The 26,115-nt window shown below is 52.7% G+C and overlaps 2 protein-coding genes across 14 annotated transcripts in view; both read left to right on the forward strand.

Annotated features, from left to right (window-relative positions):
• RAB11FIP5 (RAB11 family interacting protein 5) overlaps positions 1–12,916 on the forward strand; it is a 39,410-nt gene extending 26,494 nt beyond the window's left edge. The window contains exons 4-6 of one of the 4 annotated variants that reach the window (XM_055241865.2): positions 4,595–6,592; positions 10,093–10,282; positions 10,587–12,916. In XM_055241865.2, the coding sequence (XP_055097840.1) occupies positions 4,595–6,592; positions 10,093–10,282; positions 10,587–10,790 (2,392 nt within the window). In that variant the 3' untranslated portion in view covers positions 10,791–12,916. The remainder of the gene's footprint in view (positions 1–4,594; positions 6,593–10,092; positions 10,283–10,586) is intronic. The other 3 variants (XM_055241866.2, XM_055241867.2, XM_055241868.2) reach the window with 3 other exon arrangements.
• Positions 12,917–13,112: 196 nt separating this feature from the next.
• Positions 13,113–26,115, forward strand: part of SFXN5 (sideroflexin 5) — a 132,094-nt gene continuing 119,091 nt past the window's right edge. For 8 of the 10 annotated variants that reach the window (XR_010115462.1, XM_055241041.2, XM_063616829.1 and 5 more), the window contains exon 1: positions 13,113–14,694. Coding sequence is in view for 8 of the 10 variants with exons in the window: in XM_055241041.2 (XP_055097016.1) it covers positions 14,593–14,694 (102 nt within the window). In the remaining 2 variants the exon portion in view is untranslated. Of the gene's footprint in view, positions 14,695–14,972; positions 15,256–26,115 lie in introns of those variants that run through there. The other 2 variants (XR_008650678.2, XM_055241039.2) reach the window with 2 other exon arrangements.

The following is a 26,115-nucleotide window of genomic DNA, read 5'->3' on the forward strand; positions in this document are numbered from 1 at the left end:
CTTGTCTTTAGCAGGATGGAGGGCACTCAGCATCCCTCCCCAAATGGGGCCCATTGGCAGGTGGCGGCTGCAGGGCCAGGCTCTGTGGCCGTGCATGCAGATGGGATGGGAGGGGCTGTGCTTTGGGTAAGATGGCCTGGTCTGGACAGATGTGACACCTGTCCTTTGAGCTCAATCAGCAGCATCCTGGCCTCGTGTGCCTTGCGGGGAGGGGAAGGCTGGCCTGGAAGAAAGGACTGTTGGCGCTTCCCCAGAGGGCTTGCTTAGGGCTTCTGAGGAGAGGAGAGGTGGGCTGCCTCATGGCAGGAAGCTGTGGGTTAGACCCAGAACTGGAGTGACTGAATGTAGCTGCAGGATCTCCAGCTGGGGCCTGGGGAGCCTGTCCCCAGGTCGAGAGATTGGGGGCCTCTGCCTTGGGGCTACCATTGCAGATTGCGGGATGTTCCTCACTAGGAAGAACAGCAGCGCCCTCTAGTGCTCCCATGTGGCACTGATGCCCCACAGAGAGGCCCAGGGCTGAATGTGTTGAGTGTAGTAACCAGAGAAAGGCTGCTGCTGTGGGGAAGGAAAAAATGAGGCTATGCAGGGCTGAGAAGAGGGTCCTGCTGTTCCTCTGATGTGGCCTTTGTCTGCTGGGGCCCATGGCGGTCACACTGGGCCCCTACCAGTGTGTGCTGGAGCAGGGAGTAGGTAGTTGAGACCAAGCTTATCTTGGCCACAGGACTTAGCCTCATTCCCCTGCCCTGTTATGAGCCATTCACACTGAGCTGCAGCACAGGCTATTTCATGTGTGTTTGAGGACAGGCAAGACCACGCATGTTAAACCCGCTAGGGCCAAAGTGGATTGTCTTTGTGTCTATCCCAGGTCATCCTTGTGTTCCCTTGATCCCCACCCCCCACACTAACCATAGGACTGTATGCACAGAAGGGGATCAAATGTTGATTACAAAAACTTTTAAAGTTGGGAATAAGTATGGTACAACATAGAGATGAGCGTATCATGATGGTGGCCTCTGGCAATCTCTGCAGTGCCTCCCTGCACCAGGTGTGGTAGGCAACAAGGCTCCTGTGGGCCTGGAATGTGCTGTGGCAGCGGAAGGAGCCTGGCTGCATTCTTGGTGGTGTAAATGAGTAACTATAATGTACTCCCAGTGGCTTGGAGTTAGTGCAGCCTCACGTCCTGCTTGTGCCTGTTCTCCTGTCATGGTTACTGTATTCAGTGTTCTGGTTTGGAAGATAAATGATACGTTCTCCCTACTTACAGCTTACAAGGCCCCTGTCACTTCATTGTGCCCAGGTGATGGGAGAGGATGTGCCCATCTCTTGGACATGTTTCCTGCACTTTGGGCCCATCTCAGGAGGGTCAGGAGGTCGTGCCTCAGGAGCGAAGGCTGAAGGGCAATGTTGCTGGAGGTGAACGTGCCTCCAAGGCTGGCTTCGGCCTTTGGGGGATTGCCTGGTAGAGAGCTTGTGCAGATCCACTTGCCATCTCTGGGACCAGTGTGTGGAAATAACAAGGACACAGATCTCTTTTCAGCTTACGGAAGAGTTGTCTGCCAGTGACACCTGGCCTTCAGCTACAGAGGTAGCCCTGTGGCGTAGTGTTTAAGAAGAGGGGCTGTCAGGGTGAACAGGTGGTTCCTGTGTTGAGTGGCAGGTTCAACCAATTGTTCAGAGTGTCCTGCAGGCAGTAAAGTTTTATTCCCTCAGGTTGAAGGGGCAGAGACATCTGGACTTCTGACTTCCTTCCCAGCATTTGATCCTAAAAGAGAAGACAGGTCAGCATATATTGCTGCCCCCACCACTTGGGGGTGGGGAGAGTGTGCCAGGCTGGCACAGCGGGTTCTAGGATGCAGAGGTGTTTATCTGTTCTCAGAGCATGACCTGCAAAGACAAGCACATGTGGGAATATGTCCCTGACCTGGGCCAGGTGGAGTGGGAGGGAGATGTTTTGAGGTGAGAACCTTCAGAATGTGTACTCGGTGTGGAGCAAGGGAAAGGAAGGCATGAAGGAGGGATGTGTTACCGGATAGGAGGATGGACAGATGCCCTCAGAAGTACTGCTGGCTCTGTAAAGCCTGTCGGGCCTGGTGCTTGGAGTCCCTTCCTCCAGGGAGAGCCCTTTGCTGATTCCATACCAACAGGTTTGTGTGTATCTCTGGGGATCTGGCAGGCAGAGGGAGGTTGCCGAGCCTAACCTGGGGCTCCCAGTCTACTCCCCTGCCGCTCTTGTCCCTGCAGTTCTGACTGCCAGCCAGGTTGCTGAAAGACTGCAAGGGTGAGTGCAGGCCAGGTTAGGGCTGAGGGGGCAGAGTTAAGCGTGGTGCTTTTAATGTTGATGGGACTCTCTTCCTTCAGACCACTGTGGCCTATTGTCATAAAGGGGGCTGGGGAGAGAAGTAGCTCAGAGTGCTCTAGCCCTGTTCCCGGGGGCCTGGATCCTGTAGGCAGGATTGGGCTGGGTGTGGTATGGATGCTCTAATGGCAAGTGGGCCGAGGTCAGGCTCTTGACCTGGCGGTGGTGTACGTTGCTTCTCACTCCCCTTGGTCTCCACGGCAGGCATGTGTGCCTTGGCCTGGGGCTTGTCCGGAATGAAGGGAGAAAGGGCATCTGCTGGGGTTGAGGCTCTGGGCCCACAATTCTTCCTCTTTTGGTATCCGTCATGTCCATAGAAGCAGGGTAGTAGTGGGAAGCCCAGGTGGGGTGGGAACAGGTGGGAATTTTTACCTCCCTCTCCCTCCATCTTTAGGTGGAGGGGATGAGACTGAGAATTTACCCTTGGATGGGGAGTTATTATAAGGGGAAAAATAGGGTCAGGAGACTCTCTGGAAGCTGATTCTTATGAGAAATCCATGGGTTTGGGACCTGGCTGTGAGGCTGACCTCCCTGTTCCAAGAACCATCTTTGGAGCCACCTGTGCCTCTGTTTGGTTGGACTCCTTCCTGTGGTCTGCCCCTGGTGGCAGCTGCCAAGCTGACCTGCCTCAGCCCACCTCTGTGTAGGTCTGCCCTCTTTGGGCTCTGGGTTCCCGGGAGAATCCGGGCAAGCTCCAGACAGCTCCTGCTCTTTCCACAGGTGCCCTTCCTACCCCAAGCCACACTCCTTATGGGCTGGCTGGCCAAAGCCTGGCTTCTGCCCCTTCAGGACTCACTGCCCACATTTCCTGTACAAGAAGCTGGTTGGCTTGAAAAGTTGGATGTGTAGGGGTTTCCCCAGGATATTTCCACCTGGACAGGCAGGGGCCAAGGAACGGGGGTCCTGGAAGCTTAGAGCCAGGGCTGGGAGACCAGCCATGAGGAGGGAGACTGCTCAGAAGGCAGAGGGTGAGGCCACCGAGGTCTGCCTCTGACGGTAGCTCAGTGGCAAGGCAGCCATTTTTTCTGGCCTTCTGTCTGTGTCCTAGGTAAGTGAGAAGCTCTAGTTTGAGAGCACGCCCCTGCCCGCATCTCTGGAGTCGGCCTCACTCTGGATAAGCACCAGTGCAGGGGGCGTTCCTCCCAGAAAGGACCCTGCCCTGGACAGATGAATGCCAGCACCTGTTCTCCAGTGTCCTAAGAGCACCTGCCCTGTCCCCATCCCCAGAGTCCCTGAGAAGCCCCTGGTGACATCCAGAGTTGCTGCTGCTGTCACACTGCCAGCCTTGGGAGACAAAGGCTGGCACCTGTTGGTTGACGTTCTCCACAGGTGGCTTATCTTCCTTAGCCAGTTAGGCTGCCCCTCAAAGAAACAAGACACCTTATCACACCCAATGACAGCCCGTCATTACTTATGCTTCTGCAGGGGATCAATAGAACCCAGGCTGTTTCAAGTGTCAGAATTCCAGGTGCCCTGCTAGGTCCTATAAGTTCTGGCTTTGTCAGATACCTAGGCCTGGCCTTTCTCTGGTCTCTTTATCCCCCCATGCCAGCTGGTGTTTTCTTTGCTTTTAGTCCTAAAAGGGGCCAGGCTTGGTGGCTCATGTTTGTAATCCCAGCACTTTGGGAGGCCAGGTGGGCAGATCACGAGGCCAGGAGTTCGAGACCAGCCTGGCCAACATGGTGAAACCTTATCTCTCCTAAAAATACAAAAATTATTCAGGCATGGTGGCACATGCTGAGGCACAAGAATGGCTTGAGCCCGGGAGGCAGAAGTTGCAGTGAGCCAAGATCACGCCACTGCACTCCAGCCTGGGCGAGAGAGACTGTATCTAAAAAAAAAAAAAAAAAAAAAGGATGTAAGGCACTTTCAGATTAGTTTTCCCAGACATAAATTCCTTGTTGAGTAGAACCTTAGAAGCTTCAGCACGGGATAGAGGAAAGAACACTTGGTTAGGTTTGGATTGGATCCTGCCTATCAGATGAGAGGATTAGAGGATTTCTCTCTGGGGTTGGAGTGAGGATTAAAATAGCTTTGCCTGGCATCTTTCTCCTTGGGAGGCACTTGATAATGTTACGTGTTGGGGTCTTCCCTCTGTACCCTGGCCCAAGTAGGTAAATCCAGCCTATGTGTGTGTTGTGGCCCCTGGTCCCGAAGCAGGGGGCGGGGCGTGGGACTCAGGGGCCTTTCCAGTCTTGGCATTAACCAGGAGGCTCACGGTTTTGTCTCCCTCCACAGCCTGGACGTGTCTCCTCAGGTAGAATCTGACCCAGCTGCTCTTCCTCACCACCTCCCCTGCTCCCCCTGGGCTCCGGCCCCTCCCACTCCTGCTCCCACTGCTGCTCCCATGCTAAGCACTAACCTTTTTGCAGCCGCCTCCCCCGCTGCTGCCACTGCTGCCGCCGCCACCACCACCACCACCGCCGCCCCTGAAGCCACCCCACCTGGATTATTGGGTCTTACCAACCCGTTCCTCACCTCTTTGCAGAGCAACCCCTTCTTCGAGGAGCTCATAGCCGACATAGCACTAAACTCTCCTTCACCTGCTCCCTCTCTCCCCAGTGCCTCGAGGGCCAGCCCCACCCCCCTGGCCTCCCCTGGGAAAGCCCTGCCTGAGTGGGACAACACCTTCAACGTCTTTGCTGCCAGCAGGCTGCGTCCAGAGGCCAGGAGCGAGATCCTGGCCCCTGCAGGAGTGGGGCTGGAGGCGGCAGGGCTGCAAGACCCAGGCCCCAGGGCCATGACTGCGAAGGCAGCTGAGCCCCAGGGAGAGCCTGGGGGAGGAGGAGGAGGAAGAGGTGGGAGCAGCGTGTGGCTGGAGCCCAGGGTTCCTCTGGACTTGGGACCGGACCACCAGAGCGCGAGTGCGGCTGACCCAGGGCTCCTCGAGTCGGTAGGGGCCGGCCTGCCCTCCTCATCAGCCCAGCTGCAGCTGAGAGCCTCAGCCTCAGAACCAGACAGGGAACTGCCAGCCCCGGAAGGGGAAGCAGGGCAGAGTCCGGCAGACAGTGGGACATCTCTATTTAGCTCCCCAGAAGTGATCAGTGTGTGGGAGAGGCTGCCGGGCCCAGAGAGCGCTGCTGAGGGCCAGGACGATGAGTCCTCCCGAGGTGAAAACCAGCTTTGCCCTGACGTCGAGACAGCTGATGATGCCTGGCCTTGGGATGTGGTCACCATTTCTCCTGCAGCTGAGACGGCCTCACTAGTCTTGCGGGGAGAGTCTGATAAGCCTCCTCCCCAGTTGCAGCCTGAATCGCCAGAAACTGTGAGCCCCAAGGGGAGCGAGGGGCTTCCCCCACTGGAGCCCGAGCCTAAACCCGAGTGGGTGTCTGACAAGGGGCTGCAGCCCAGCACCCCACCTCCCAAGCCACCGCGCCTCTTCACACCCTCAAGACCCCAGGAGGAGGAGGAGAAGGCCGCAGTGGGGCTGAGTAACAGGGGGCCAGAGACAGAGGGTGAAGATGCCTTCCCAAGTGCACTGGTTGTCGGTCCCCCGGAGACCAAGGAGGAGGGAGAGAAGCGTGAGTCAGAGGAGTCTGACAGCTGCTCCTCTGCAACCCTGCTGGGCCAGCCTGGCCTGGAAGAGCTAGTGGAGGACGCCAGCGCCCCCGTGTCTGGGCCCTGCCTGTCTGCACCCACCAGCTGCCCTGAGGGTGCTGCCCCCACACCCTGTCACTCAAAGAGCTTGGCTCTTCAGAGTCAGCACATCTCGGGGGCTCCAGAGATTGGAGAAGGCCCTGAGGCTCCTGAGGCCCAGGGCCAGGATCCAGTAGGAGAGGGGCTTGGGTCCCTGTCAGTCACCTCCCAGCAGGCTGATGTGTGGGTCTCCAAGGAAGATGCCTTGAACCCCTTCTTGTTTCAGGGAAGCCGAGATCCTCCCAGCCTCTCATCTGCATCCCCGCCAGGGTCGAGGGAATCTTCTATTCATTCTGGTCCAGAAGAGCTGCCCACTCCCCCAGAGCCTGACTTTCCACCGCCCCCTCTCCCGCCTTGGGCCAGCCAGCACTGTGGGGGGCCCAGCCCTCCATGCTCTCCCCTGTCTGAAGCCTGGCCCCTGACCACCTCCTCCACACCACCAGGGGAGCCAGCCTTACTCCCTGGCCCCCTTGAGCCCTCCCCGCCTGGGGGCTCCCCTGCCCTACTTAGGGAGGACCTCGCTGCAGCCACCCCAGCCTCCCCGCTTGTGCTTCTGCCCTTGGAGACACGACCAGCTGAGGAGCCACAGCCCAGTGCCAGGTGAGCATCCACCCCCAGAACACTGTCCAGGAGGAAGGGGGTGGACAGGGGGCAGAACAGCCCAAGGGACTGAGGGGTTCACACTCCAGCCTCATCCTTTGTGGGGCAGGTGAGGGTCTCTTTTACCCCAGAGGCAAGACGGTACAGGCTTTGAAGACAGGACCTTTCTATGGTACCACCTCTGAAGCTGCCTTCTTGGGACTTGGGATAATCAAGGCAGCCCCCCACAAGCCAGGGGTTTGGAGAACAGCACTAATGAGGTGCAGGGCGTAAGGAATGAAGTGGGGAGAGCCGATGTGGGCTGGCAGGGAAGGAGCGCTGTGCTGTAGGCCCTTCCGGAGCATGTGCACTCGGCCGCAGAGGAGCTGTGGGCGGGGGGGCGGTGGAACTTGTCAAGCAGGGGGCAGTTCTTGGGGCAGACCGTGGCAGAGCAGGCTGGCAGTGGAGCCTTGAGCAGTTTCCTGTTCTGCTAGAGTGAGGGTGCAGGCTGGGGAAGGCAGAGAGCCAGAGGAGGGACCAGCACTTAGGTCAGAGAGAAAGCTGCAGACACCTTCAGAAGAAAAAGGAAAACTCAAACACTTCCCACATAGTAACTCTCAGAAGAAACGTTCCCCACCTGCAGCAGTTGCTTTGTTGGTTTGTGTTTGGTGCCTTTCAAGGGGTGGCTCTGATGCACTTAGGACTGCTGAGTGGACAGCAGATGCCTGTGTGACTGTGCTCACTGTGACATTGGGAGGTTTGGAAGAATTATGAAGCTGTGACCTCACCAGGTGGCTGGTCAGGGGTGATGTGGGCAGAGGCCTGGAGACTCAGGGCACTGGGAGGTGATGGGGTGTGACTTAGAAGGCAGCAAGTCCCTCTGGGACGATAGTGCTGTAGGAGGACCGAGTGAAGGAGGGGAGAGCAGGGCAGGGCATGGGGCTTTGGGGAGCAGGACAGGCTCCAGCACTGGGCTCCCGACCAGGCATTCATGTTTGGTCATCCACATTCACTGAGCACCTACTATGTGTCAGATGCTGAACAGATGAAAGGCACTGTCTCCACTCTATTCCCAAGGAATGTCCAGTCCACTGGGGAAGATAAAGTGGACCCAAGAAGGGAAGAAACCCCAAGGGGCCAGAACTACATATGGGAAGTGGGTGGGAGGGAGTCCAGGCCGCCCCCAGCGTCCCTCCCTGGTGGTGGTGGTGACTCTGCTCCCTTGAGGTGAGGGACAGGACGTGGGGGAGCTGGTGGTTGCAGTGTCCTCGGCTGGCCCTGCTGTCTGCCAGCATGACCTCTAATCATACTTGCCACTTATAAGTTTTATTCTTCCCACATTGGCTTCATGTCTGTACTGGGCTTGTTCCTTCTGTTATGAAGTGGATGGGCCAAATAGAGCTGTCTCATTCCTCAAAGGAAGAAATGGAGCCCATGAGAGCCGCGGGGTTTAGGATCCCGGATCCCTCTGATGTAAGGGAGCAAACAAGCCAAGGCCTCCTGGCCCCTCATTCAAGGCACTTTTATACTACACTGGTCATCCTCCCCTTCCCTGGCACAGCCCGTAGGTGGCATTAGAGCTGCTTTTATACCCCATCCTTGGCGCAGGCTCCTAGGTGGCAGGAAAGGACTGAGATGCATTCTTTCTCCTTACTGTCTGCCCAGAGCCTGGGTGCTCTGCCGCTCTTCCCGATTTGTGAGGATGAATGCATAGATCTAGCCTGAGAGTCTCTGAGTCTGGGTGACCCTTCCTTCAGTGGAGCTCAGGGCCTTGGACTAAGCCATTTTGCTTTCTACTCCTGAGTGGTCTAAATCCTCTGTGAAGTAAGCATAGATTTGTAAGAGGTCCCCCTGGGCAGGATAGTTAATGTGGGAGCCTGATGCAGTTTATGTTATAGTTTATGTAACTGTCACAGGGTGCTGGAGGATTCCAGAGAAGGGTCATCTTAGCCTGGAAGAATCAGGAAGGCTTCCTGGAGGAGGTGGCCTTGCACAACTGTGAAACATGAGTAGGAATTAGTGAGCCAATGGGAGGAAGGGGCAGTGTTGTTCCAGACAGAAGAATAGCTTTTGTAAGAGCTTGGTAAGAATGTGGCTTTGGGAGTAGTGGACCATGAAGAAAGGGCAGGGACCAGATTGTGTTAGGGATTGTATTTTCTTACCTTGATAGAAGCCATTAAAGGATTCTCAAGCTTTGAAAATGCTGAGATCATTATCCTGCAGCAGCATGATTGGAGATGGGCAAGACTGAGATGGAGGAGCTGATTTAGTGGCTGTGACTAGAAGGAAGTTTTAAGCATTGGTTTGGAGAGGAGCAGGGTGGCTTGAGAAGGTAGGAAGGTGGCAGTACTTGATTGTTAAGGCCGAGGCTGAAGAGGATGAGCCAGAGTACCTCCCAGGCTTCTGACTTTCTGACCTGAGCCGGCGGGGCCAGAGGTGCTCCTCACTGCTAGGGCAGCACAGAGGAGGTGTGGCGGGGAGTGGGATGCACTTGAGGGGGAACCCAGGGAGCAAGCCAGCCTGCACCTGACTCTGCAGGTCTAGAGTCCAGGCGGTGAGGTCTGGGTTAGAGATGGAGATTAGGAGGGTGGTAGGATGCAGGGAGGAGGAGGAGAGGAGAGAACCCAAGGGCAGACTAGCAGTTGTTAAGACTGAGAAGGGGCTGTGGGGTCAGAAGATGAAATGCAGGTCTTGAAGGGAAAGGGAGGCAAGCAGCCCAAAGGAAGGAGTGCTTCAAGTGTCGGCTCCACAGAGGTCAGTGAGGTGAGAACCAGCAGGGCTTGGTGACCTCAACAAGTCCACTTGTGGTGGGCCGGTAGAGACCGACGTCCTGTTCTAATGGGTTAAGGAGTCAGTGAAAGGTAAGAAATTATACAAATGTAGTCTCCATGCTGCTGCGGAGAGGCTTGGGTGAGAAGAAAAGGGAAGGTGACTAGGAATGATGGCTGGAGCAAATACAAGGTCAAGGGAGGGTTTTGCAGGGCTGTGTAAATGCTGATGGGAAGCAACCCCTAGAGAGGGCTGGGTGACCAAGTGTCCCAGTTTGCCCAGGTTTTAGCACTCAAACTCTCATGTCCTGGGAATCCTCACAGTCCTGGGAAAACTGGGAACTTGGGAGGGCACACACTCCCAAGGTCAGCACACTAGAGAAAGGTTACAGTATAGAAGAGAAAGGAGGGAAGATGGCTGGAGGAGAGTGTCCCTGACAGAGGCTGGGTGCAGGTGCACAGGAGTCTGTAGCATGGCCTTTCCTGTCCCTGTGAAAGGGTCAGGTCACCGGGTGAATGAGGGAGTGAAATGGGGAGGGAGCAGGTGGTGGGGTGGGGACTGAGGCCAGCCCAGGGGGTTGCTGAGGAGTACTGGACACCGCTGCCCTGAGACCTTGACTCTGTAGGGGCAGCTACCACCCAGTGCTGGGCTTTCTGTCCAGCAGACCTGGAGGCTCCACAGGGAAGGCAGCCCCACCTTTGACCCATGCCACCCTTCTCTCTGTGTAACCCATCTCTTGTATGTCTTTGCAGTCCCCACCCCGTGAAGCCCCTCAGTGCTGCCCCTGTGGAGGGCAGCCCCGACAGGAAGCAGTCCCGCTCCAGTCTGAGCATAGCCCTGAGCAGTGGGCTGGAGAAGCTCAAAACAGTCACATCTGGGAGCATTCAGCCTGTGACCCAGGCCCCCCAGGCTGGCCAGATGGTGGACACCAAAAGGCTGAAGGTAAGGCCCAGCAGGGTGTGGGGGGCATCTGACAGAATGTGTTGTGGAGTCTCAGGGCTTGGTCCTGGTGATGGTGGGGCAGGCAGCAGACCAGGTCCCCCACATCAGAGTCCTGAAGCCAGTTAGGCTCTGGCTTTGGAGACAGGCAGCCTGGGGCCCTGTGGTGGTGAAACTTAGGTGTTGGTGGGCAGGTGGGCAGGCGGGCAGGCGGGCGGGCAGGTGGGCAGGCGGGCAGGCGGGCAGGCAGGCGGGCAGGCGGGCAGGCCTAGGGTTGCCCTGCTCACTGTCTTCGGTCCGGCCTCAGGACTCAGCTGTGCTGGACCAGTCGGCCAAGTACTACCACCTGACCCACGATGAGCTCATCAGCCTGCTCCTGCAGCGGGAGCGGGAGCTGAGCCAGCGGGATGAGCATGTGCAGGAGCTGGAGAGCTACATCGACCGGCTGCTGGTGCGGATCATGGAGACCTCACCCACGCTGCTGCAGATTCCCCCAGGCCCCCCCAAATAGCCTTCCTCACCCCACCCCCAGGAGGGTTGGCATGGACCTGCTGCTGCCGGCCCTCCCTCCTGCTGAACTCTCTCATCTGCAGTGGGGCATCGTCTGTCTTGCCTTGTCACTCCTTGCTCCTCTCCCTCCTGCCTCAACTGGGGCTGCTGAAAGGGGGGCCCTCTGGATTCCCTTTGGAGGCATCAGGTTCTGTGCACAACTTGTGTGTCTTTGGGAGCCCTGGGTCTTTCCCACCTGCCTGTTTTCATACCCTTCAGCTTTGGGGGCCCCAGGGAATTGGAACTCTTCCCCCAAGACAGAGCAGGGGTAAACTGTAGCTTGATGCAGTAATCTGGGACAGGACTGGTTGCTAGCACATACTTTATTACCCCCCAAGGATGGTCAGCCATTTCTTCCCACAGCCAAAGCGCCATCCCCTTCATTTCCCTCCAGTCCCTGGAGGGGCTTCTAGTATTACTGGGACAACGACCACACTGCCTGTCTGTGAGTTATGGGCAACCAGCCTCTTCAGCCTCACACCCATTCCCCTGAGAGCAAGAAGCCTGTGTGGTCTGGGCCAGTCTCTGCCGTATCCTGAGTCTGCTTCATTCTGGAGCCGTTTGTGGGGCAAGTGCCGTGTGGACAGAGGTGGATGATGTGTGTGCTTCAGGCTGCTCCCTGCCCCCTCTGACCTTTCCATGAGGGTCCCATGGGAATGTGTGGGGCGCAGGGGCAGGTGCAGGGAGAGCACCTTTTTGCTTTTCGAGCTCTTGACCACCTCCAATGTGTAGGCCCCTCCAGGCTGGGGCTTGGGACTGCTTATGTTTTGGGGATCAAGCCTCCATGTCTATTCTTGTTGCCTGTCCAGATGCCAAAACTCTGTGTTGCTGCAGGGTTTGAACTTTTGGAAAGCAATTAAAATGTGCCTTTTGTGGGCGGGGTCAAGAGCCCCTGGATGTCGACCTCTCCCGCTGTGTGGCGTCCCCCTCCCACCTGTTGAGTACGTAGGGATGGCTCCCTCAGGGCCCTGGGAATGGGAATGGGCAGCCCTGCTGTGGGCTCTTCCCCTCCCCTAGAGTTAATCTCTCGGTCTGGCCAAGTTGCTGCTCCCTCAACCTTCCTGCTCTCTTCCCCTCCCTCAACCCCAATAGGAGGATCCCAGGATAAACACTGCTGGGCAGGCGGACAGGCAGGCCTGGGGCTGCCCTGCTCATTCTCATTCTGTCTGGCCTCAGGATTTAGCCATACTAGACCAGTCAGCTTGCCTGGCAGTGGGAGGTCCCACTATGCCTTTGGGAGACACCTATACTTAGGAAAAAGCCTTTGTTGTCCTCCCATCCATCCACTAAGCTGCTATCTCAGCCTGTCCCTTCTGCCCCAGGGGCTTGCCTGGCTTGGCTGCAGTACACTTTGAAATGAAGTGTCTGTCCTTTGGCCCAGCCCCTGGTTTGCTTGGTAGGCTTCCCCAAGGCATCTGCAGGGAACTTTGGCAGCTTGGGGCACCCTGAATTAGCAAAAATGGGCGGTGATGAGGTGCTGAAGAAGGATACTTACGGCTTAGTGAGGAGGCAAGAGCTCCTCTGGGACCACCACTTCAGGAGAGGGCCTGTGGGCTTGCTTTTGGAAGGCCTCAGGCAGACACGTGCCCTCTGGGTAATGTCTGTCTGCCGCCAGGATGGAGCAGAGGAGCGCCACACGTGGAGGAAAGCCCCTATAAAGTTACCTACCTTAAACTCCACTCATCAAAGCTGAGAAAAGTATCCACTGGTCCCCAGGGTTTCAGTCATGCTTTTGGGGGTCATTGGGTATTAGAGAAGTAAGTACCTTTTCTGAGAGAGGGGGAGTCACCCCCCCCACTGGGGATTCCTCTGGGCTTTATTCAGTCCCAGCCCTGGCCCTGACCTTTGTGGGCCTCCCTAATGCCCAGGGCATGGATGGCTTCAGAGGAGTTTTTGAATCGAAGCCCAGGGTCCTTGTTGATGTTTCTTCTCCTAGCCACACTTGGAGGAGAGCTGCAGGTGGGTTGGGCAGGGAGCAGGCATGGTTCTGCTTTGCCGTTTGTCTTCCTAGTTGTAAGGCTCTTTATAAAGAGCTTGTTCTTCATGTTTTAAGCACTTTATGAAGAATAAAAAATTCATTGTACTGCAGGTGGCTCTGTTGTGTTCCTATTTTGGAATGAACAGTTACAGGAGGCTGCTGTGGGAGAAAGCACCTTAAATCAAGGTGATGGGATTCTTGGATGACACTGTCCTTGCCCTGACACCAGAGGGCAGCAGCACAGTGTTACCCAGCAGCCTGAACTTAGTCTTTTCTGACTCCCAGGATACCCACATTTATTGCGCACCTAAGATGGGCCCATTTATTGATAATACAGAGGGTAAGAAATGGATTCCTATTCTCAAGTTGCATGGTATAGCAGGGGAAGATAAGTTACAAATCCAAGATACAAATAGTTCTTCATGGCTAGATAGAATCTCTAAGGTAAGATACAAATCCAAGATACAAATTGTTCATGGCTAGCTAGAATCTCCCCCCAGCTTTATGAAAAGTGTTTCTTGTGGTTCAACTATTAGAGGATGAAAAACTTTGACTGCTACAGCTCATGTAGTGTCCAGAAACACTGGCAGACATGAGCCAACCCTGCACTCCACCATGAGACTGAGACCCAAAGTGGGGTTCCCTAGAAGACCAAATATTTCTACTGTCATCTTGGGCAAAACAGGCAGCTCCCGAAGTCTGGCTCACTGACCAGGTAATCCAGCTTGGAATCTTAAGCTAATCCATTCTACAACTGTGTGTGTTTATTATCCATGCTGATGCTTACTCCACAATCTGTAATACTCCCCCTTACCTAACACCCTCCCCACCCACCCTAGTCCCAAGTTCTCCTCCTGCCCAGGAATTAGGCCCAGGAGGGATCTTCCTTGGTTGGCCAGACAAGGTGAAGGCTGCCAGGGCTCTTAATCCCCCACTGATGAACTCACAGCCAACACTTATTTGAGTCTCTACTGTGAGCCCTCTTATGTCTGGCTCTGAAAACTGAAGTGAATCAAAAAGTCATAGCCCCCGCCCTGTGAACCTTACACTAAGAAAGACTGTCCAGAACAGTAAGTAGTTCTGAGTGCAAAAGAGAAGTGCTGGGTGCCACGGAGCCTCTATGGGATTTTGTGGAAGCAGAGTGATGGACTGGGAAATGCAATGTTTAGGCTAAAGCCAGAAAGAGCCAGCATCAGGCGAAGATTTAGTCTTCCGGGTACAGAATGTTCAGGGGTCTGGAGGCGGGCAGGCCCCAGCATGCTCCAGGAACTGAGTGTCAGGGCAGCCGGAGAGCACAGGACGAGTGGGCAGGGTGGCGACGGAGGAAAGTACGAGAAGGTTCCGCAGTGCAACTCCTTGCAGAAAGCCTTCCGAGGTTAACCCTACTCCGCCTGGAGTCTTTGCCCATCTGGTCCCAGCTTCCCCCTTGAATGGGACCCTTCTGGGCTGCCTGGCCCCAGGAGCGACGCCCACGGCAGCAACTCCTAACTTCTGGGGGCAACTAAGCAGCGAGGAGGGACCCGTGGTCGTCGTACAGGAACACCTTTCCTGGACTGCCGACCTTGCACCTTGCAACGCGGACAGCGGGCACCGAGACCTCTCCGGACGGCCGCCAACTCTCCGCAGTCTACGGTTGTAAGCGCCGTGACGCGGAAAACTACACTCCCCACAACCCCTTGCACCTCCCGCTCGCTGCGGTTGCTTAGGGCCAATCGGGAGAGGCAGCTGTGGCGGGGGCCGAGGAGGGACATTTTAAAAGGGCCGGAGATTGCGGGCGTCAGTGGCCATGGCGGATACAGCGACTACAGCATCGGCGGCGGCGGCTAGTGCCGCTAGCGCCTCGAGCGATGCACCTCCTTTCCAACTGGGCAAACCCCGCTTCCAGCAGGTGAGGACCAGGCTGTGGTCTGCGGGTCGGCGGTGGCAGAGAGAGGACCAGCAAACTCCCCTCCAAAGTCCCCTTCCGCTCAAGGGTCTCCCACCCACGGCCAGCGGAGCCTGCAGCTAGCGCCAGGGGGGACCTCGGCCACAGCCACCCTTTTCCCATTGGTCAGCGGGGCGGGCGCGGACTCCCACCTTGGCTTCTCATTGGCCCTTGGCGCCGTCACTCCCCGACTGCCCGCGCCCTCTAGCCTTTCCCGCCCGCGGCGCCCTGTGATTGGCCACCGCCGGCTGCGGTCAAGGTCCCGAGCGCCCGGCTTCGAGCGGCTTCTCGGGGTCGCTCCGGGTTGTGCAGCTGCCTGCCCCGGGCGCAAAGTTCTAGTCCGGCCCTGGATGGGAAGTTGGCGTGGCTGGGATGCCTTCTAACTTTTTCCCCCGGTGGGGACTGACGTTCCTTTCGAGCTGCTGGCGGAGCCGCCGGGCAGCGTCGCGCCCCGCGGTCACTCCCCAGCCCTGGCCCCCAAGCCGGGCCCGGCGCGCGCGGCAGGTTGAGGGAGCGAGTGCCGAGGCGAGTGGCGGTCCGGCGTCCCCCGTCCCTGCTCTCCATCTCGGGCTGAGGATTTGCTGACGCAGCAATCCGGCCGATGCCCTAAGGGGATGCAGCCAGGGCGTGCGGGAGAAACGCTGTGTCATCCCCTGGGGCCGTCGTCCCTCCGAGGGACTGCCGCCCGGGAACCCCCCAGCCTCTCCCTCGCTGCGTCCTCCGCGGAGGGTCTCCCGCGCCCGGGCCACCGCGCAGCCGGGCACTGGCTCTGGGCACACCTGCTCAGGCTCTTCGGGGCACGGCGACAGGGGTCCTTTCCCTCCGGGACCCCCGCTGGGGCGTCGGCGACTCGGCCCTAGACTGCGGAGGCGGGGGTGGAACGCGGAGCCCGGGCGCCTGGTTGGGCCCGGAGACCGGAGCCGGGGAGGGGCCGCTCCCGCGCCGCAGACCCTCGGGCTTCCGCGCCTCCCGCACCGAGGAGACGGAATTTATTAGGAAACAGGCAGAGAGACCGCTGAAGTGAACCGGGGCTTGCCAGGGGTGGGCGGCAGCCGAGGCGGCCAGAAAAGAACTTTGCAGGAAGAAAGGAAATTGTGCTAAGGTCGGTGCGGTGGCTTTTTTTTTTTTTTTTTTTTTTGTTGTGGTGGAAGGGGGACTGGTTTCAGCAAAGGGGGGCCCCGAGCTTTGCTGATAATTAGGGAACTTGGCTCCTGAGCCGTCTGAAAAAAATGTCCCCAGTGTTTTTTAACAGGACTTTAATTGCTTTTAAAAGTAGGCCATCTCAGCATGTAGGTATCCGAGGCGAGACTGGCATCTTCCTTCCAGTGTAGGAGGCCGTCTAGGGCAAGAGTGTCGGGGTGTCCCTGCCTGGACTTGAGTGACCTTATTATATTGCCTGTCCCCGCTCCCACCCCCATTCTGCTCATCCTTAAAGGCTCAGTCGGGCCTGCCTCTCTGGCAAACACTTGCTCCCTTCTTCTCTGGTCCCATCGGATCGCAGGCTCCCTCCTGCACACCTCTTTGGCCGCCTGAGTCGGATCCTCAGCTCTCCATACAGTCTGCCCTGTGATCTTCTAAATGTTTGCTGTGTGATGACTTGGTTTCCTCAAACCCCCTGTAGGCCTTTTGCGAGAAGGGGCTGAACTTGCCCTTCTCTGCCTCTGTCTTACCCTGATAAAGACAGGTTAGGCATATAGTAATGTGCCGAGTAAAAGATTTGTGTTTCCTTGTTTTTTTCTTTTTCTTTTTTTCGTAGTGTCTGTTATCTATATGTGGCATTTGGGACATTCAGTTACCCAACAGACATTTATCAAATACGTCTTAGTGGCTTATATGACTGAGCCCTGTGCTGTGAGCACTGCTCTAGAGCCATAGATAAACATTTTAGGTTACCCTGTTCCTGCAGCCATAGCGGTACTTCTTGGCACTGCTCTTGAAGACAGTAAAAGTGTTTGTTGTATCCACTTTTGAAGCTCCCCTCCTCCAGCATAGTGACCTGCATGAAGCACGTTGCATGTGATTCATCCATGTTAAGGATCTTCACTTTCCTCCACACCTGCTCCTCCCGCATGGCTCCCTGGCTCTGCAAGCAGCCTGACTTGCCACCCAATCAATGCAGCCAGAAACCTGGGAGCCGCCTGTGTTCTTTCCTTCTCCCTCACCCTTTAAATGCAGCCAGAGGCCCAGTGATCTTACCTCTTACACAGTTCTCAAGTCCACCTATCTCTACTGCCAGAATCCTAGACCAAGCCCCCATCGTCTATTTCCTGGGTCACTGCAGTAGCCTCGCAACAGGTCTCCCTGCTTCCACCCTGGTCCTCTTCCAGTCCTTCCTCTTTCTGCAAGTCAGAGTCCCAACAGTGCACATCTGATCAAGGGACTCCCCACGCCCTTGTACATTTAAATACCCTCCAATGGCTTCTGCTGCTTCTGAGATAAAGACCTCACTTCTGAAGGGGCCCCCAAAGTATGCATGGCCCACCCCACTGACTACTTCTTCCTTGAATCCCACCACACACCCACCCACACCTCGCACCCTCCTTCACATCACACTGGCTGCTTTTCAGCCTCTGAACCCACCATGTTCCCTCCCACCACTGGGCCATCTGCTTGGAACATCACCTCTTCCTCTGCCCCCAACTCTTGTTGCCACTCTTCCTCATCCCTGGTGTATCCATGAAGCATCACTTTCTTGGAGAAGCCTCCTGCCACTCCCAGGTTGGATTTTTGACTGTGTTTGCTTACTGCAAAGCACCTATCTCAGTGTATACATTGATTTGTGATGAGTATTTCTTTGCCATCTGTGTCTCCCTTTCGACTATGGACTTTTCGGAAGTGGGGGCTGTGCCTGCCATTACTCCCTGTTGACTCTCCAAGGCTCAGCACAGTGCCTGGCAGTTAAGAGGTGCTTAATGAAGATTCGTTATATACATGAATATCCTAGAGACAATTCAGTAGGGCTTTGCGGACTTGAATTAAATTGACTTGTAAGATTGTGATTGGGGAGGTGGACCAACTTTTCTCCAAATTGTCCTTTAGCGATCTTATAAAATTGCAACCAAGTGGGGGCATGTTTGACAGTGTAAGTTCATCAGTGCTGGGACATCCCAGAGTTGGGGTGTCTCTAAGGAGGTGAGTCTAAAGACACAAAGGTTGGCTACATATGTACTGGATTGATGAGCTCCTTTAGGGCCCAGCCCGCATCTCAGTGTCCTGCCCTGGCATGTAATAGTTGTGTAATATATATGCTCATAGTACCTTGTGCTGGCCTGACAGAAGCCTGCTTCAAGGTGATTGATAATCCAGGGTTCATTCCCAGCACCCATGTCAGGGACATGACTCTTATTCCCCAATTAATCTCACCGCTTTCTGCAGGATTCGTCACCAAGGTCTTTCCTTATTCCCTGGAGTCACTCTAGAACTCCTCTTTATTCCCTCAAGGGTCTCCCTCTGCAAGAGGACAGGGGGAGAAAGAGGGCAGAGGGTGTGGAGGGTCAGAGTGTGAAGAAAGGGTGATGAGTGTTGGTGGTCTGTGACCATCTTTCTCCCCGTAAGACGGCGACGATAGCCAAGCATCATTCCAGCCTTTTTGTGTATTGACTTACTGAATTTTCACAACAACCCTGTGAGGCAGGTGCAATGATCTCCAATTTATGGGTAAGAAAACTGCAGCACACAAACAGATTAAGTAACTTCCCAGGCAGTCTGGCTCCAGAGTTCATGTTTGTTTGTTTGTTGTCAACTTTTTATTATGGAAGTTTACAAACATACTAATCTGGAGACAGTTGTCAGTAAACCCCTATGCACCCATCATCCGGCTTCAACAGTTGCCAACTTAAAGCCAGCCTTGTTTCATCTATGCACCCACCCCCCACAACCCAATCAATGAATTACTCTGAAGCAAAGCCCAAACATCCCATCATTTCATTGAACCTACTAGTAGGTGTCTCTAAAAAATAAGGACTCTTTGGTTAGCTTTTTTAAAATAAACTTTTTTATTTTGGAATAATTTTAGACTTAGAGAAGTCAAAAGACAACAAACAATTCCTGCCTAGCCCTCACCCATTGTCCTCTGTTATCGTCTTGCATTGCCACAGTACATTTTTCAAAACGAAGAAACTAACATTGGTACATTATCATTAACTACACTCCAGACTTCATTGAATTTTACTATTTTTTTACACTAATGTCTCCTTTTTGTCCCAGGATCCCGTCCAGGAACATGTTACGTTTAGTCATCATGTCTCTTTAGCCTCCTCTGGTCTGTGGCAGTCATAGTACCTGGGATAGTTTCTCAGACTTTGCTTGTTTTTGATGACCTTGACAATTTTGGAAGATATTTTATAGAGTGTTCTTCAACTTGGGTTTGCCTAATGTCTTTCTTTTGGGTAGACCGGAGTTATGGGTTTTGAGGTAAGAATATCACAGAGGTGAAGTGCTCTCTTTATCACATGATATTGGAGGGTTTTTTGATTTGTTTAACATAACCATGCCCTTAACACACCTAAAATCATTATTTGTTTTTTCTTTTTTTTAAAGACAGGGTTTCTGTCTGTCACCCACGCTAGAGTACGGTGGAACAGTAATTAATGGCTCACTGCAGCTTTGAGCGCCTGGGCTCAAGCAATCCTCTGGCCTCTACCTCCAGAGTAGCTGGAACTATAGGGGTGTGCCACCACGTGTGGCTATATATATTTTTTGTTTGTTTGTTTTCTTTCTTTTTTTTCTTTTCTTTTTTTTTTTTTGTGGAGACAGGTGTCTTGCTATTTTGCCGAGGCTGGTATCAAACCCCTGACTTCTAATGATTCTTCTGTCTCGCCCTCCCAAAGTGCTGGGATTTAGAGGCATGAGCCACCATGTCTGGCCCATTAATTCTTAATATCATCAAGTAACCAGTCACTATTCATATCTCCCTGATCATCACTTAATTTATTTGTAGTTGATTTGTTTGAATCAGGATCCCGCAAGTCCCACATATTACTACCTTTGGGTATCTGTCTTTTGTATCTTTTATTTATTTTTTTGGAGACAGAGTCTCTGTGTGTCACCGAGGCTGGAGTGCAATGGCATGATGTCGGCTCATTGCAACCTCTGCCTCCTGAATTCAAGTGATCCTCCTCCCTCAGCCTCCTGAGTAGCTGGGATTATGGGCGCATGCCACCATGCCTGGCTAATTTTTGTATTTTTGGTAGAGATGGGGTTTCACCATGTTGGCCAGGCTAGTCTCAAACTCCTGACCTCAGGTGATCCACCCGCCTCGGCCTCCCAAAGTGCTGGGATTACAGGCTTGAGCTACCGCACCCGGCCTCTTTTGTATCTTTTAATCTGTTCTGTCTTCCTCTTTTCCCTTCCTATTGAAGAAACAGTTGTTCGTCCCTGTAGAATTCCCCACCTTCTCAGTGTAGCTGATGGCATCTCTTTGGTAGTGGTTAGCATGTTCCTTTGTCCTTTGTTTCTCCTGTAAACTTAAAGTCTATGCATTTAACCACTACTCCAACTGCCTAGTGAAAGGAAGGAGATGACACAGCGCAACACCCAGGGAACCTCTGAGACCTGCTTTGCTTCCTTTCCTCTTCCTTTTCTGGTCATTTCCTCTCCTGAACTCACTGTTTTCCCTTCCAGCCCAGACACCATGTTTGCCATGTTGGGGCCCCAGGACAGGAAACAAACACACATACTTTCTCCATTTGTGTTTCAGTCCATCTGTAAATAAATTGTTGTCCAGGGCCAGGCGCGGTGGCTCATGCTTATAATCCCAGGACTTTGGGAGGCTAAGGCAGGTGGATCACTTGATGACAGGAGTTCGAGATCAGCCTGGCCAACATGGTGAAACCTGTCTCTACTAAAAAATACAAAAAATAGCCCTTCAAGATTCCCACACATGGCCAGGCACAGTGGCTCATGCCTGTAATCCCAGCACTCTGGGAGGCCAAGGTGGGCGGATCACTTGAGGTCAGGAGTTCAAGACCAGCCTGGCCAACATGGCAAAACCCCGTCTCTACAAAATACAAAAATTATCCGAGCATGGTGGCAGGCGGGCGCCTGTAATCCCAGCTACTCAGGAGGCTGAAGCAGGAGAATTGCTTGAACCCGGGAGGCAGAGGTTGCAGTGAGCCGAGATTGCACCATTGCACTCCAACCTGGGCAACAAGAGCGAAACTCTATCTCAAAAAAAAAAATTGTCATCCAGATGCAGTGGCTCATGCCTGTAATCCCAGCACTTTGAGAGGCCAAGGCAGGAGGATTGCTTGAGGCCAGGAGCTTGAGACCAGCCTGGACAACATAGACCCCATGTCTACAAAAAATTGAAAAACTAGCTCGGCGTGGTAGCATGCACCTGTAGTCCCAGCTACTTGGGAGGCTGGGGCAGGAGGATTCCTTGAGCCCAGAAGTCTGAGGCTGCAGTGAGCTATGATCACACAACTGCACTCCAGCTGGGCAACAGCGTGAGACCCTGTCTCAAAAAAGAAAGAAGGAGAGAAGTTTTTTAACAACTTCTGGCGAGGTGTGGTGGCTCATGCTTGTAATGCCAGCACTTTTGAGAGGCTGAGGTGGGCAGATTGCTTGATCCCAGAAGTTTGAGACCAGTCCAGGCAACATGGCGAAACCCCGTCTCTACAAAAAATATAAAAATTATCCAGGTGTGGCGACACATGCCTGTAGTCCCAGCTACTCTAGAGGGTGAGGTGGGAGAATCACCTAAGTCCAGAAAGTGGAGGTTGTAGTGAGCTATGATCGTGCCACTGCACTCCAGCCTGGGTGACAAAGTGAGACTCTGTCTCAAAAATAAAACAAAAATTCCTTGCTCCTTCGGAAGTCTCGCTTATCTGCTGAGATGACTGGGGGTATGAGTGTGCTGCGGACCAAGGCCTGGTGGGGCAGAGCAGGCTGGTTGCGCAGGGCTCCTTCTGGGGTATGGAGAGCTTGCTGGGCAGACAAATGCTTTCTTCACTTCAAGGTTGGGAGGTTTGTGTGGGCTGAGAGTTGGGAGGCAGGGGGGAAATGTCTCATAGTTTGCTTGAAATAAAGTTCTAAAATCACAGTACCTTGCAGGTAGTTATGTATTTTAATCATTTACTTCCTATAGGCGAGACAGTGAGTTTTTTCTAGTGCTGCTCCTGGGCTGGTTTGTGCAGTGGAGAGGGGTCATAATTTCCAAGAGTCACACTGGGCAGGTTTTAAAATAGACACTGATGCCTGGAGGCCACCCTCAAGCAATAGAATCAGAGTCCCTGGGTATATGGCCTGGTTTTTGAAGTACCCAGGTGGTTCAGGGTGCAGCTGATTCAGGACTACTGGGCTGGCCCAGCCTTTCTGCTTTGAGCTGTAGGTTCAGTGAGTATACTATTCTTAATCCCAAAGAGCAGTAATTTGGAGGTCTGGTATGTGTAGTTGGGGGGCGGCGTCAGCTTCTTCTGGGATCTTTGCCCTCTGCTGCTGCTCCCAAGGCCTGCTCTTCCCTGGGGGGCCTGCAGATGGGAGAGAGCTGGCTGGTGGAGGTGGGAAGGCAGCTGCTGCTGCAGGCCCTGGCTCCTGCTGAGAATTAGCTGACTCACCTTTCTTGTGAAGGGAAAGAGAAGGAATCACTTGGCTGACTCATTCTTCCGGTAAAGAAAAAGGGGAGGAAAAACATCCACCGATTGTGTGATTGGGTAAAGATGGGAGCTGAATTTGGGAGGGAGGGGGTAAAAGATGGAAACTGAATTTGGGAGGGAGGCTTTACATTTTGAACTATTGAGAAAATAAAAATGAACTGAGACTGAGAAAGTAAAAACCTTCCTTGCCATTCATCAGACAGGGAGGACAGACACAGAGCCAGCTGCAAAGAAACAATGTTTCTCACGAGGACCTACAGGATCTGTAAAGTGTCCAACAACCTTCTTCCAGTAACCACCTCTTTCATACTCATGTCTCACTCTATAAGGTCCTAGACTGCCAGGAACTTTGCTGTTTAAGTCATATCATTAGGAATGAACCATCTACCTCTTGATTGGCAGGTCTAAGTCACTTTGCTTCGGAGAATCAACCCATAGCTGCAAATAACGGGTTTCTGGTCACAACATTTCTCATTAATCTTAACTTTATAGTTTTTAAGGAAACAAGACCCTGAAGTGGTTGGTCCAGACCTACGATGACTCCTTTTCACACAGTCTTGCTTTGCTTGGAGCCTATTGAAGCACTGCTTCATTTACATTTTACTCTATCTTCCTTAAATTATATACTAAATATTTTTCTTTATTTGGCAAAGCACCCCATACTTCCTCTGCTGTGGTGCCTTTCTTTTTTGAGTGAGTCAGTAAATCTGACTTGGTCAGACTATAGGTTTGTCTCTATAGTGGGTGGGGTGGGGGTCTTAGGGCAATCTGTACCTGACATTTCCAATTCAGAGTGTCTTTCCTGAATCTCAGTCCAAATGTTTGCTGAAAAATTACATCTGGAAGGCCCTTTAAATATCTCAGACTGATATGACCAATACAGAGTTTTTATCTTCTTTCCACTTAATCAGTATGCTTCTTGCTGTCCCTATTCTGGTTAACAAACATTCATGTCTCACTAGAAAGTGAGGCATCATCTGTGGCTGCGCTTCCTCATTCCCCCACAGTCGGTCAGCCTTGCTACCTCCAGGGCCTAGCACAGTGCTGGGCACACAGTAGATCCTCGGTAGTGAGTTGAATGATGAATGAATGAAGAGACCACAGGAGTCTTGTGCAGCTTCTGATCCTAAGCTTTATGCTTTCATCCTCTTGCATATACCCTCCTCTGCTAGGTAAACTCATCCACCCCTTGGTCCCAGCTCCTTTGGGACACCTCCTTGACTTACACTAGGAAGACACAGGAAGAACTCTGTGTGTCCCCAGTGTACTTTGCAATGCTTCATTTAAACTCTGATCAGTGTTTTGTAGTTATTTGTTTATAATTATTTGTCTTGATGGGCTCTGAGCTCTTTGAGGGCTTGTTCGTTTGGTGTCTGTGCCCTGAGCCTAGCTCATTAGGAGTTTGTAGGTGTCTGTGGAGCAAACTGCCTTATCTGGGAGTCTCCCCCAGTAGCTGTGGTCGAAAGTGACACAAGAAGGCTGCAGGGCTGGGACAGGATGAAGACAGTGCCAGACCATAGGACAAGTCAAAGGCTGAAGTTTCTGCTGGACCATCTTCAAGAAGTTGCTTTACTCAGGCCATTCTACTTCCAGGTTCTCTCTTCTGCCCCGCTCACCCTCTTCCCTCCTTGGACCACTAGCTGCCATACTGTTACCCTTTCCTAATCCTGCCCTCCCTTCAAAGCCTAGCCCAGCTCTACCCCACCCAGAAGCCTTGAGGCCATTGGCTGCTCATCAGCCCATTCATGGATTCCTGTGGCAGAAGACTCTTCCTTCCAGATATGTAAGGAGATTTCGAACCAGGGAGGATAAGGAAGGAACATTCAATAGCCCATGTCCTTCAGGAGCTCATAATCAAGTATAATACTTAAAATATCAGTTCATGTTTTACTTTATTTTATTTTTGGAGACAGGCTGTCACTCTGTCACCCAGGCTGGAGTGCAGTGGCATGATCATAGCTCACTGCAGCCTCAAACTCCTGGGCTGAAGTGGTCCTCCTACCTCAGCCTCCTAAGTAGCTGGGACTACAGGTGCATACCACCATGCCTGGCTAATTTTTTAAATTTTTCTGTAGAGATGGGGTTTCACTGTGTTGCCCAGGCTGATCTCAAACTCCTGGGCTCAAGTGATCCTATCACTTCAGCCTCCCAAGTAGCTGGGATTATAGGAGCAAGCCACTGTGACCGGCTTGCATTTTACTCTAAATATATATTTTTAAATGTAATATCATTTCTGTATATTATGTATAATACTGATTTTTTTTATTTCAAAAGCAATTTAAAGATCTGGAAATATAAATCATACATAAGCCTATTACCCAGAGGCAATCTCTATTAGCATTTTAGTGTATTTTCATCTAGCTTTTTTGAAAATATAATTTTTACCTTTTTATTTTGAAACACTTTTAGTCTTACAGAAAGGTTGCAAGAAGAATAAGGAAAACTTCCCTATTTGCCTAGATCTACCAATTTTTAACATCTTATCACATTTCCTTTATTCTCTTTGTCTACAGGTAATACAGGTAATCATAAAGTCTGGAAAGATAGCAAATATACATGATATCATCAGGACATCTTCAATCTACATTCAATTATAGTACCTACATTCCAAATTTTATGGCTGCCCTGTATTTTTACAGTTATTTTTCTTCAACTATTTACGAATAGGTTGTATTCATTCATCTAATACATCAGAGTATATGACTTTTTTTTTTTTTTGAGACAAAGTCTTGCTCTGTCGCCTAGGCTGGAGTGCAGTGGCGCGATCTCTGCTCGCTGCAACCTCTACCTCCTAGGTTCAAGCGATTCTCCTGCCTCAGCCTCCCAAGTAGCTGAGATTGCACTACCACACCTGGCTAATTTTTATATTTTTAGTATGGACGGGGTTTCACCATGTTGGCCAGGCTGGTCTTGAACCCCTGACCTCAGGTGATCCGCTTGCCTTGGTCTCCCAGAGTGCTGGGATTACAGGCATGAGCCACCGCGCCCAGTCCAGCATATATCTTTTAAGAACAAGGACATTCTTGGCCAGGTGCAGTGGCTCACACCTGTAATCCCAGCACTTTGGGAGGCCAAGGTGGGCAGATCATGAGGTCAGAAGATCGAGACCTTCCTGGCTAACATGGTGAAACCCCGTCTCTACTAAAAATATAAAAAAAAGTAAGCCAGGTGTGGTGTCACTGGCCTGTAGTCACAGCTACTCAGGAGGCTGAGGCAGGAGAATTGCTAACTCGGGAGGCAAAGGTTGCAGTGAGCTGAGATTGTGCCACTGCACTCCAGCCTGGGTGACAGAGTTAGACTCCATCTTAAAAAAAAAAAAAAAAAAAAAAAAAGAACAAGGACATTCTCTTATATAACCACAGTGTAGTAATTATATTCAGGAGACTTAACATGGATACAACAATTTTATTAACCTATGGTCCGTATTCCACTTTTGTCTCTTGTCTCAGTAATGCTCTTGAGAGCATTCCCCTCTCTACGCCAGGATCCAATCCCGAGTTACACAGTGCATCTAGTTGTCTCTTTAGTTTCTCTAATGTGGAACAGCCTCATGCCCACTTTCTTTGTCTTTATGACATTGACATATTTGATGAACAAAACCAATTAATTTATGGAATGGCCGTCAGTGTGGGTTTGTTTTGTTTTCTTGTGATTAGATTTATTTAGTCCCTTTGGAATATTATGTGAGTGATGCTGTGGACTTCTCGGGGTATCACATTTGGAAGAACACAATGTCCCACCTGCCTTTCGTTGATCCTTTTAACATGTCCCCATCATTTTTTGGGGGTAA

This window comes from Symphalangus syndactylus, chromosome 14, assembly GCF_028878055.3.
Source record: "Symphalangus syndactylus isolate Jambi chromosome 14, NHGRI_mSymSyn1-v2.1_pri, whole genome shotgun sequence".
Lineage (NCBI taxonomy): Eukaryota > Metazoa > Chordata > Mammalia > Primates > Hylobatidae > Symphalangus > Symphalangus syndactylus.